We start from the raw sequence: 12,558 nt of genomic DNA on the forward strand, positions 1-12,558 counted from the left end.
AGACTTGAAAGGAGTTGGAAAAAAAAATTATGTGACATTTTTCGTTTAAAATGTATTCAGTCTGTCCTAATTTATGTGCTATTTTTCATTTTTTTAAAGTCAAACAGTTTAGGTTTGATAGGAGATTTGCACATGAAATATTCAATTTTTTTGAAAAAAATAAATAAAATTTATTTTGCACTTTTCGTTTAAAATCTACTCAATTTACGTGGCATTATTTTTCATTTTTCGAAAGTCAAACAGTTTAGGTAGGGCTGGGCATTCGGTATTTCAGTTCGGTCTTGGTTTTTTTTCCCGGTTTTTTCGGTTTTCGGTTCTTGTACAACGTGTATCGAACACCAAACCGAAATATTCGATTCAGTTCGGTTTTTATTATTTCGGTTCGGGTTTTGTTATTTCGGTTCGGTTTTTTGTTATGGGCCTGCTTAGTGGACTTTTTAAAATTTTGTAATTTTTTTGTTTATTTTATTTATGTTTATTTCTTTTTGCTTATTTTACTCTGTTTTTCAAATTATTGTATGATTCAAAATAATAAATTGTCATTAACATTAAAATTTAGCCTTGTTATAACATTGAAATTTACAGGTCGTTGTTGTGCTACGGTTGCCCCGCTGGTCGATTGTCAACTGCTGCGTGCTGCTGGTCGCCGGAACGATCGACGTTGCAATAGTCTGTGTCACGCCCCGAGCTATCCCCAAGACGCGGACACGGGACCTAGGACCACAAGTGATCCCAANAGACCACGGACCGTGGTCTGATCTACTGACCGTGGGTCTGTCCGTGAGTCGAGACTTAACCAATTTTCTGAGCTGGCTGGGGAGGGGTTGCAGTGGCGAACCACGGACCACCAGCACGGGCCGTGGTCTGACCTACGGTCCGTGGATGGTGACCGTAAGTTGCACCTGCAACTTCTCAAAATCTGTATTTTTGTCTATTTTGAATACGGGGTGTTACAGTCTGTAGACGACTAGACGTGGGAAGTGGGAACGGTAATTTTTGCCTTTTGGGAAGTGGGTTTGTAAAGTTGAAAAGTTTGAAAAGACAAACTTTTGTTTTTAATTTTAAATTATAATATTTATTTTTAAATATTAATAATTAATATAATATTAATATATATTATAATTTAATATATTTCGGTAAACCAAAATACCGAATTACACAAAAATTACATACCGAAATATCGAAAAATACAAAATCATATACCGAACCGAAAACCAAAATACCGAAACCAAATTACCAAAATAATTCGGTTCGATTCGGTTTTTCGATTTTTAGGTGTTTATGCCCACCCCTAAGTTTAGGTTTGATAGGAAATTTGCACATGAGATCTTCAAATTCTTTGAAATGAAATTTATATGTTTTTAAACCACGTAAAAATTATTACAATCACAATAATTGACAATTCAAAATATTTAAAAGATATATGCAAAACTATGATAAAAATAGACTTATTGAATCTTGAAATCTGAAAGATGGCACAATTACACATCAACAACATTATTTGACTCAGAAAGGTAAAGCAACTGTTGCTCATCGGACAAACGCCTACAGTTGTTCCTGGTGGCGGAGAGCTGATACGGTGAACGATTGGTGCTAAGCCATTGATCCACATTGAACAATTGCTGGCTACATTGTTTGTGGTCTGCTGTTGAGGTGACTTCGACGTAGTTACAGTACCATTCATGATTTCTTCCTGTACCATCTGAAGTTAACACCATTTTGCAGATAGGGCCAGACAAGCATGGGCCTTTACCATTGAACATATCCATGCTATCCCTTTCAAAGTAGTTGTAACCATTGCCCATAAGCCCACCCCAAACCACAAGGTTGTTGATTCTAATTCCAGATCCACTCGAATCATACAGAGTTAAGGTAATTTTTGAGTCAGTTGCATCCTCCACGAATGGTCCAGTACGGACATACGCTGTGTATATACAATTTGATTCCTGTATTCATCAACGTCCTACCAAATTAGCAAGTGCATAATAAAAAATATATAATTATAATTTATATGACATTTTTCTTTTTAAGACACTATAAATACTTTATCGATGTTGGTGGGTTCCACTGGACAAAAGGTCTATAAAAATGTATTCTTTATAAAAATAGTTTTGAAACATTGTAAAAAATTTTCCTGTTTCATAAACTTGTACTCAATCAAACTACATAATATATAATATATATATATATATCTTGGGACATGAGGGGAATATATAATATAATGTAGAATTAGCATGTTATGCATGTACATGAGGTGAGAATTCGCTAGAGATGGTGAATTTAAAAGAGCATAAATACATAAATATATTTTTTAACTTGCCCCCAGTTGTCATGACATTTATGTTCACCAACTTTAGATGTGTGAACAAGTAAACACTCAAAGTTATATAAAATTGAATTAGCTAGACACATACATCTTAAATTATGTGACATAATACATATAGGACGATATGTAGGATGCAAATTTATCATATAACACATCATCACATAGGACGCATGCATATGTCTACTTGTTCAATTTTTTAAAAGTTTAAGTGTCTACTGTGCACATCCAATATATATTGAAGACCATAGATACCAACTGAAATCATGTTTAAAGTGCATGTTTATTTTCTATTATGCCATTTAGAAATAGAGATATTATGCAATTTAGAAATAGAGTTGGGTGACTTACAGCTCCAGAAATAGAAGAAATGGAGATGGAGAAGGAGAAGAGGATGATCATGAGATGGAACCACATTTGGTTAACTTGAGCTACTCCCATGGTTTGCTCTCCTTCTGTCTATAGTTACTAGTTGTTTCTTTCTCTAGAACTGATAATTAAGTGAGAGGATAAAGGAAAATATGATGTGGAGATAGTAGGAGTGATTGTATGATATACATATAGTTTATTTATATTAATGGATCAATGTTGTTTAGAGGGGAGAATATTATTATATTATATGGTATTTGAATTAAGTGGATGAATAAAGTAAGAAGTGTGCTTCATGGCGGCTATTAGCTTGAACTGCAAATTGGATGAAAATAAAGTAAGAAAAGTATGACTCATGACTCATGGCGGCTACCTCCTCCACCATTCTGCAAGTTGTATACATGATTTCGGGATGTTGGTGGATCCAACTATTATATTGCTCTATTATTGACTTCATATCTCATATCTGAATTAATATTTTCTCCCCAACATAATTTCTTGTATAAAAGTTTTTTAAAAAATATAATAATTAGCCTTAAAAGATAATACATTTAGTTAGAAATTTTTTTAAAAAGTTAAACCGATAAAATTTAAATTTAGAATAGGTAAAACAAGCACTTGCCTCTTGGCTTAGTCCGGAACTTCTTTTAATTAAATGAATCACTCATATTTTCTAAAGAGGAAATTTCAAAAGGGAAAAAGGACAAATATACCCCCGAACTTTGATAAATGGTACGTCTATACCCTCCGTTATACTTTTCGTCCGTCTCAACCCTTGCCGTCCAATTATCGGTGCACATTTGCCCCTCCCACTAACGGCACCCTCTTTGTGTACACGTGGCGAAATCCTAAGCCACTACCCGGTTGACCAACTTTTTTAACCCAAATTCTAAGAACCCGCCCCATAACCCAATAAACCCACCCAATTTGTGGGTAAAATATACCTTCTAAAATTTAAAATTTGGGTCTTTTCTTTAGATTTTAAACTCAATAATTAGTAAAATTTACACTCAATAATTAGGAAAATTAAACCCAATAGACCTTGTCTTCTCAAAGCCCTCAAATCAAGAAGCATGAATCTTGATGAATATGGAGAAATCATTGCCTCTATTTGCAATGAAATTCCCAAGGGAGAACAAATGGTGTGTCCTACTCATGACATCTTTTTGTATGCAACTGTTCTTTTCCTTTTTTGCTAACATTAGTTTTCTGGTCAGACGGAAAATGAAAATGTGACTGCTGAAAAAGTTGGTCCATCTGCTACTGTTATCTGTGAGACACTGCTGGAGGATGGGCCGCCTTCAAATAATAATGGCACCTCTTCAAAAACATTACAGCATTGCAGTCAGATGGAGCAGCCAAAGAATATTGATGTTAGCAATAAAATTTGCCCAAAAAGACTCCAATTCATTAACATCTTCACTAACAAAGGCAACAAAAACAGGCATAAACTTTTTGCATCTGGGAACCACAAGCAGCAGCAGCAGACATCCAACTTTAGCTTATGAATCCTCTAACCCTTTGACTGCATTTAAGGACGAGGCTGGACAAAATGATACACTGATGTGTGTTTCTAAGAAATCGCCGGCATTTGAGGCTGCAATTGCATCGATGAACTCTCTAAAATCTAATGAACTAGGTTAGGGTTTGTGAGATGAACGAAAACGATTTAGGATTTGAGTCTTTTCTTTAGATTTTAGAGAGTATATTTTACCCACAAATCGGGTGATTTATTGGGTTATGGGTGGGTTCTTCAGATTTTAGAAGGTATATTTTACCCACAAATTAGGTGGGTTTATTGGGTTATGGGGCGGGTTTTTAGAATTTGGGTTAAAAAAATTGGTCAACCGGGTAGTGGCTTAGGATTTCGCCACGTGTACACAAAGAGGGTGCCGTTAGTGGGAGGGGCAAATGTGCATCGATTATTGGACGGCAAGGGTTTTGACGGACGAAAAGTATAACGGAGGGTATAGACGTACCATTTATCAAAGTTCGGGGGTATATTCGTCCTTTTTCCCATTTCAAAAATAGCTTAGACTGAAACACAATAATGCTTCTTAACTATAGTTTACTTAATTACAATTTGTACCTACATATGTTATAATGAGGAGAGAGGCAAGCGAGATTGGGAGAGAAAGAAGAGAGACAAGCAAGATTGGAAGAGACAAGAGAGAACAGAAAGATGAAAGAGGCGAATTGTATATTGTATATCTATGAGATAATTGTATATATGTAACTAGTATAATCATTTAACTTAAACTATTAAAATCACTCTTTAATTTTATATTTTTAATTATATGTTGAGAATGTCCTCCCATATACGTTGGACCGATTTTTTTTGGTATGTCCAATACATGAAAATATTCTTAATAATGAATGAAGATGAGACTCAAATTCAATACCTTTATTTACTCTAATCTCATATTGAAAACCATCTCAATTATAATCATCAAACTTTCAAAAACAAAAAACTTTGTTTACTTAATTATATTTTCAATAAAAGCGAAATTGAATTAATATCAATCGTGACAAAGAACGCACATCAATGCTAATAATGTGGTTATAGTATGGATCAGGAGTGTCAAAACAATTCTTAAAACCGACGAAATCGAACCTAACCCAATCAATTATTAATTTTTAAAACTAAAATTGCAGGGTTTTAATGTATATTCATAATCATATTAGGATAAGTTCTTTATTATATAAAAAAAATATCAAAAATTTATCAAATGGTATATATATATATATATATATATATTGTTGTTAAGTTTAAAAATAGAAAATATGAAAATTTTGACATTGTACTTTGGGCAAATTCAGATGGAAGCAATTACAAAATACCTAATCTACCATACCTTAGATGTGTATTTTTAAATTATAATATTATTGATATGACCATGTACATTTTTAGTAAATAGCCAAAGAACAAATGTCAATCAAGTGTTCAAAATTTATAAACTTACGTTTGATATCGTTGAAATTATTTTTTAGAAAAAGTAACATCTTGGTGGGTATATGAATGGCAAGTAGTGTCAATCATGATGTATTTGAATTCTTCTTCCGCTAAAGGTCAAATATTTTATTTGCAATCAGCACGTAATGTTCATTTACTAATATATCTTTGTAAATATAGCATAGTTTTTTTGTTTTGGTTTTACTTTGTAGCACATAATGCCTTTTAATCAACAAAATGGTGCATGCATATTTCTCTCTCATGGCGGCTTCTGAATAGATCTGATATAATATATAGTGCATGCGATAATCATTTTACGATAAAGACGAGAGTGCGCATATTGTAATGGAATGACCAAAAACTTTACCTTGCAAGTCGAGTTAGCCGCCACTAGTTATAGTATTCTTCTTGAAATTTATTCTTCCACTAGACTTTTTAATTATTTATAGTGTGAATGAATTCACGGGTATTGCCATATAATTTTTTTGACCCTACAATTCTCAATAAAATACCATATCACCCTTATGAACTTTAATATATACAGTATAAATAAACTATCATATTATCACTCCTATATATCTCAAAAGCATTTCCCTTGAGTTCAAGTAGCCATGGGAGTAGCCCAAGCTAATCAAATGTGGTTCCATCTCACGATCATCCTCTTCTCCGTCTCCATTTCTTCGATTTCTAGCTCTGTAAGTCAACTTCTACATTATTGGTGAATTACTAAATTATGCGCCTAATTCTAACGTCATGTATACATTCATAATCCAAAATTCTTACTTATAATACCAAAATACGGTTGTGTTATTATTTTGGTGCAATTGTTGAATTGACGGGAAATTAATGCAGGAATTAAATTGTGTATACTCAGTTTACGTTCGAACTGGGCAATTCTTTGCGTCTGGAACTGACTCAAAAATTATCTTAACTCTTTACGATGCGGATGGATATGGACTTAGAATCAAAAACCTACAAGCGTGGGGTGGGCTTATGGGCGAAGGTCACGACTACTTTGAAAGGGACAATTTGGATATGTTTACTGGTCGTGGTCCATGTTTGAATGGTCCAATCTGTAAAATGAACTTGACTTCTGATGGTACAGGGCAACACCCTGGATGGTATTGTAATTACGTTGAAGTTACTTCTACAGCAGAGCACAAACGATGCAACCAGCAGTTGTTTACCGTCGAGAATTGGCTTGGTGCTGATGTTTTTCCAGATGGGCTAACGGCTATTAAGAACAACTGTGGCCGTAAGTCAGATGAGCAATTCTCTATTTACGATTCTCAGTCCTATCATGTTGTTGATGTAATTTAATTTGAGCTTATAGTGCTTTGTGCCCCCAGGCTCAGAATTTCTCTGTTTCTGTTTGTCTATTTTTTTCCCCTTTTCCCTTTTTCAATTAAAATACCTCACATTGTGAGTAATTTACATGTTGATCTGATATTGTATGATTTGTACATGAAGGTCAATTAGGATAATGGCATGAGTGATACATAACTTAACTGGAAGGATAATTTCCCCTTCATAAGTATTGTAACTCGACAACATTATTTTTCTATTGCAGATAATAGACGTACGTACATAACTGGAATGGCAAGTTATACAAATTTAAATGACATAATATATTAACGTGCCTTTTAATTTGGTCTTAGCTAATATTTATATCCTCGAACTTTAGGTGTGCGTGCACAAATAGACACTTAACTTGTATAAAATTGAATAAGTAGACACATGCATCCTAATTGCATAATTCAAATCACTTCGAGTCTATCTCATGTGAATTGTCATGTAAAACGTGTGTCTACTCATTCAACTTTATGGAATTTTAAGTATTTACTTATGTACAGTCAAAGTTGAAGGACATAAATGTCAGCTAAGGCAAAGTTAAAGAACACGTTTATATATTATGTCAATGTAAATTGATATCTTCATTGAGGAATTATCTCTCTCATAATATGTACACTATATATGTGTCTTATCCATCACAATCTTATAATCTTATATTCGTATATTCGGTATTTGAACAATTAAATCAACTTATAATCATGTGTTTGACCAATATTTTGAATCAAATATTTTGGCTTAATAAATGGACATATCTTGAACTTATTAGTAAACTGTATATAGACATTTGAACTGTATATAAACTTATTAGCCCTGATCACATGATATGATACAATATTCATATTATATATATATATATATATAGTAAAACCTCAATAAATTAAGGGAAAAGGGTTTGATATACCTCTCAACTTTGTCATTTAGAGCTGATATACCCCTCGTTATGAAAGTGGCTCATATATACCCCTAATGTTATACAAATGACTCACATATACCCTTTTCCTCTAACGGAAGTGAAAAAATTAATTTAAGTTTAATTTTTTAATTTTTAAAAAAAATATAATCCCATATGGGTATATTTAATCCTCTTCAAACATATATTATTTTTTTAACTTTTTTTTGTTTCAATGACTAATTTAGATTTATTATTTTGATGGTCAAATTTATTTAAGTTTCCCTAATATTCTTGTAAAATTTATTATAGATGACCCAATTTTTTTCTTCAAATACAAAAACTAAATTACAATATATCCGAAAAAATAGTTTTAAATTATAATACAGCAACAAAAAAATAATTTAAATTTTTTTTTCTTTACGCTAAGGAATGAAAGAAAAAAAAATAAAAAAAGAATAAGAAACTCAAATAATGATAATCAAGAAGTCAAAAAATAATTTATATCCGAAAAAATTATAACATACCTTGAAATTTGCTAGAAAAATCATATATACCCCTAAATGAATTTTTTAAAAAAATCAAAAGTCAAAAATATAAATTTAAAACTATTTTTTTCACTTCCATTAAATGAAGAGTATATGTGAGCTCATTTTGTAACGGTAGGGATATATGTGAGTCGTTTGTATAACGGTAAGGGTATATATGAGTAACTTTCATAACGAAGGGCATATCAGCTCCAAATGACAGAGTTGAGGGGTATATCAGACCCATTTTCCATAAATTAATATAGGTGGGACATGAAATATTATTATTTTATAGAGATATTATTTAATCAAGAAATTAATATTTATTAATTTAAAAGAGTGTTTCAACACCGCAAAATTCGTTTGGGGATGAAATCTCAGAGAATTTAAATGAATCCACTTGTAAAAATGTCATTCATGAACTTGAACTCATGATTAATGATCTCGGTTACCGCAATAAAATGGACGTTAATAACCTGTTGGATGAGTGAAAATGATTAATATTCATAGGTACAGAACTTAGAAGAAATTGTGGATACCATTGTAAAAAATAATGTTGAAGATAAAGTAGAAGATGATACAATACCTTTGGAACAAGTTACTGTCAGAAAACACTTATTACATTTATAACTCTTCACAATTTTATGATGTAGTTCAAAAATACAACATCGAAACTTTTGGATGCAATAAGAAAAGTTAGAGATGAGCTCCAACAAGATTAAAATTTTAACAAAAATAGAACACAATAGAATAATGTTTCACTAAATTGTCTCAGATATATTTGTGCTTTTAACGAATTATTAATTTATAATATTAATGAGACCATATATTTATATAGGGGTCTTCAAAAAATTTATTATCTTATTATCTTATTATCTTATCGAAATGAGTGATTTTTTCCATTGACACAAGTCAGAACCGAAAAAAAAATATTATCTTAGAAAGGTTATTAATTATTCGAGTGTTAATTTAAAAATTAAGAGGCTTATGTGGATGATGTATTTATACCTCCAATTTTGAATGTATTGTTAACAAGGAAATGCTGGTCGGACCAAATTTACATCAAGACATCCTAGTTATTCTAGAAAAATGCAGGAGTCTTACTCAACTCAAGCAACTTCAAGGCCATCTCATCACCATTGGCCACGGACAAACTCAGCTTTATGCATTCAAGCTTGTTCGTTTCTGCACCATCTCTCTCTCCAACCTCAGTTATGGTCGCTTAATCTTCAATTACATCACTGTCCCCAATGTTTACCTTTATACTGCGATGATCACTGCATACACTTCCCTTCCTAATCATAAATCTTCTCTCTTGTTATACCGTGAAATGGTTTGTAGTGGCTTGTCAAAACCCAACCAATTTGTATTCCCAATTATTCTGAAGTCTTTCCCTGAAGTTACAAAGCCTTATGGGGTTGAAATGGCGCATACCCATATTGAGAAGATGGGTTTTGGGAAATACCCTGTTGTGCAGACAGCTCTTTTGGATGCTTATTCGAGGTTTTCGTCTGATATTAGAGTTGCACGCCAGCTGTTTGATGAAATTTCTGAGAAGAATGTGTTTTCATGGACTGCGATGATAGCGGGATATACTAGAGTGGGGCGAATGGGGGATGCTATTTTGCTTTTTGAAGAGGTACCTCAGCATATAAGAGATACTCCTTCTTGGAATTCAATAATTGCAGGATGTACACAAAATGGTTTGTTTAGTGAGGCCATTTCACTGTTACGAAGAATGATTGTTGAGGAAGGGATGATTCAAGGGAATAAGCCTAATGAGGTTACATTTGCATGTGTACTTGGTGCTTGCGGGCACACTGGGATGCTTCAGCTCGGGAAATGTATTCATGGGTACATCTATCGAAATAATCTTCATTTGAATTCTCTTACTGTAAATGCTCTCATTGATATGTATGGAAAATGTGGTAGCTTGAAAGAGGCAAGAAATATTTTTGATAAGGCTAATAGGGGCAGTTTGACATGTTGGAATTCTATGATCAATTGTTTGGCTCTTCAAGGTCATTGGGAAGGTGCTATTGGAGTTTTCAAAGATATGTTGCGATATGGAGATGATGTAAAACCTGACACAGTGACTTTTATTGGCTTGTTAAGTGCCTGTACTCATGGAGGATTGGTGGAAGAGGGGCTTAGTTATTATGATTTGATGACACGGGTATATGGAATTAACCCTGAAATTGAGCACTATGGGTGTTTAATTGATCTTCTCGGACGAGCAGGTAGGTTTGAGGAAATTATGAAAATCGTGAGCGAGATGCACATAACACCAGATGCAGTTATATGGGGTTCCTTGCTTAATGGGTGCAAAATCCATGGGCGTCTAGACTTGGCAGAATATGCACTAGAAAAATTGATTAGTATTGATCCCAACAATGGTAGTTATTACTCTATGCTTGCTAATTTATATGGGGAGTTGGGAAAGTGGGATGAAGCTCGAAAGGTAAGGAAGATCCTAAACCAGCAGAATGCTTATAAAGCACCCGGTTGCAGTTGGATTGAGCTAGATAGCCAAGTTCATCAGTTTTATTCGGTAGACAAATCTCACCCTAGAATGGAAGAGATATACTCAATTTTGGAATGTTTGTTTGATTTGCATTCACATTAGCATGTACCTTCTTGCTAATTTTAATCTTCCGAAGAGACTCACATTCCTACATCCCTCTTATAACCAAGATCTGATTTAATTTGGAACACCAGTTGCTTCTTGATCAACAGCTTGCGCTGATATGCAGCTTTGGCATATGCGCTAGACACTAGCTAATTCTAGTGCTTCCGGGTTAATCTGGAACTTTATGAAGCAAGAATTAAGGAAAATCATTGATGGAACACTAATGTGATACTCCCACCAAGTCTTTGTTTATTCTGAGCTTGAAGATAATGGTATTCACTTTCTGCATCAGACATTCAAAATATGGAGTTATTCTTAGCTACACGGTATGACATATTGCATCAGACTTTAAGCATATTTATCGCATGTCCAAATGCTAATTTCATCTAATGATTTCATATCGCGATATGAAATCGCATGTCCAAACGCCTACTTAGAACATCAGCAATCCATATACTTTATGGAAATTTAGACGATATGGTCTGTTAGAAATGCAAATTTATCCTAATATGATTGTATTCTTTGAAAGCTTTGTTAGTCAGTTCTTACACCCTATCTTGTTTAAGGCTAAATGTTTTATGTATTTTCTTGGGATAAGGCATAAGTACCTCCTAGACTATGACCGAAATTTCAGAGACACATCTTAACTAATCTAAGGTCCTATTACCCCCTAAACTCATTTTTTGTGTAATTTTATACACCTTTTGGCTTACGTGGCACACTCCGTGACTCCACTTAAGTGAGGCGCGTGGGAGACATTTGGAGGCCACGTAGGCCAAAAAGGTGTACAAAATTACAAAAAAAATAAGTTAGGGGGGTAATAGAGCCTTAGTTTAGTTAAGTTGTGTCTCTGGGATTTCGGTCATAGTCTAGGGGTACTAGTGTCTTATCCCTTCTTCTGTTAATAATGAGACTGTTAATGCCAAGCAGGAGGTGCCCTTGAAACTGCAAACTATGTAGGTCTAAATACTTCTCTTTATGAGAACTATTTAAGCTTCCATATCAACTGCAGCTTCTTCACACTGATTATCCAAAAAATAGGAGTCCACTTCTATCTCCATATATTTCACATCGAAGGCACAAGTATTTATTTGCTAGCGTATTCTCCACATGAGGTGTTGTACTGACCTGGTTGATCATTTTTTTTTTGGATATTTTCATGAAATTACTATTTTGCCCTCCCAATCTTGACCCCAAGCCTCTTACATTTGAGTTTTAAAAGTTTGTTTCGAACTTCGAGTAAAAAGTTGAGAATTTGAGTAAGTTTGTGATTTCGAAAGGCTAAGTTGCTTAAAATTGGTTTTCGGAGTCTTGGAGTTTTGAGTGTCGGAATGGAATTCTGTCGATTCCATTAGTTCCAGAAAGCGGAAATTCAGATTGGGAGTCATTTTGAGGATTTGAGGTCCTAAGTTGGAAATTTGTTGAGATTTTAGCCTTTGGTTTGACTATGGTCAACATTCGGGGTTCGAATGCTCGGATTTGAATTCTGAGAGTTCCATTACATTCGAGGGACAC

At 33.7% G+C, this 12,558-nt stretch overlaps 3 protein-coding genes across 3 annotated transcripts; 2 read left to right on the forward strand and 1 right to left on the reverse strand.

Moving 5' to 3' along the window:
• Window positions 1-1,432: 1,432 nt before the first annotated feature.
• LOC125858154 (PLAT domain-containing protein 3-like) lies at window positions 1,433-2,878 on the reverse strand. Its single transcript, XM_049537840.1, has 2 exons — window positions 2,675-2,878; window positions 1,433-1,946 (listed from the first exon to the last, which is right to left on the reverse strand). The coding sequence occupies exons 1-2, from the start codon at window positions 2,762-2,764 to the stop codon at window positions 1,482-1,484; spliced, it is 555 nt and encodes a 184-aa protein (XP_049393797.1). The 5' UTR covers window positions 2,765-2,878; the 3' UTR covers window positions 1,433-1,481.
• A 3,133-nt stretch (window positions 2,879-6,011) lies between these two features.
• On the forward strand, window positions 6,012-7,236 carry LOC125858155 (PLAT domain-containing protein 3-like). The gene is made up of 2 exons (XM_049537841.1): window positions 6,012-6,340; window positions 6,498-7,236. The coding sequence occupies exons 1-2, from the start codon at window positions 6,257-6,259 to the stop codon at window positions 6,963-6,965; spliced, it is 552 nt and encodes a 183-aa protein (XP_049393798.1). The 5' UTR covers window positions 6,012-6,256; the 3' UTR covers window positions 6,966-7,236.
• Window positions 7,237-9,424: 2,188 nt separating this feature from the next.
• LOC125858149 (pentatricopeptide repeat-containing protein At1g33350) lies at window positions 9,425-11,633 on the forward strand. The gene has a single exon (XM_049537838.1). It carries the CDS (start codon window positions 9,454-9,456, stop codon window positions 11,038-11,040), a length of 1,587 nt encoding a protein of 528 aa, XP_049393795.1. The 5' UTR covers window positions 9,425-9,453; the 3' UTR covers window positions 11,041-11,633.
• Window positions 11,634-12,558: the final 925 nt, after the last annotated feature.

Source organism: Solanum stenotomum, chromosome 3 (genome assembly GCF_019186545.1).
Source record: "Solanum stenotomum isolate F172 chromosome 3, ASM1918654v1, whole genome shotgun sequence".
Taxonomy (NCBI): Eukaryota; Viridiplantae; Streptophyta; class Magnoliopsida; order Solanales; family Solanaceae; genus Solanum; species Solanum stenotomum.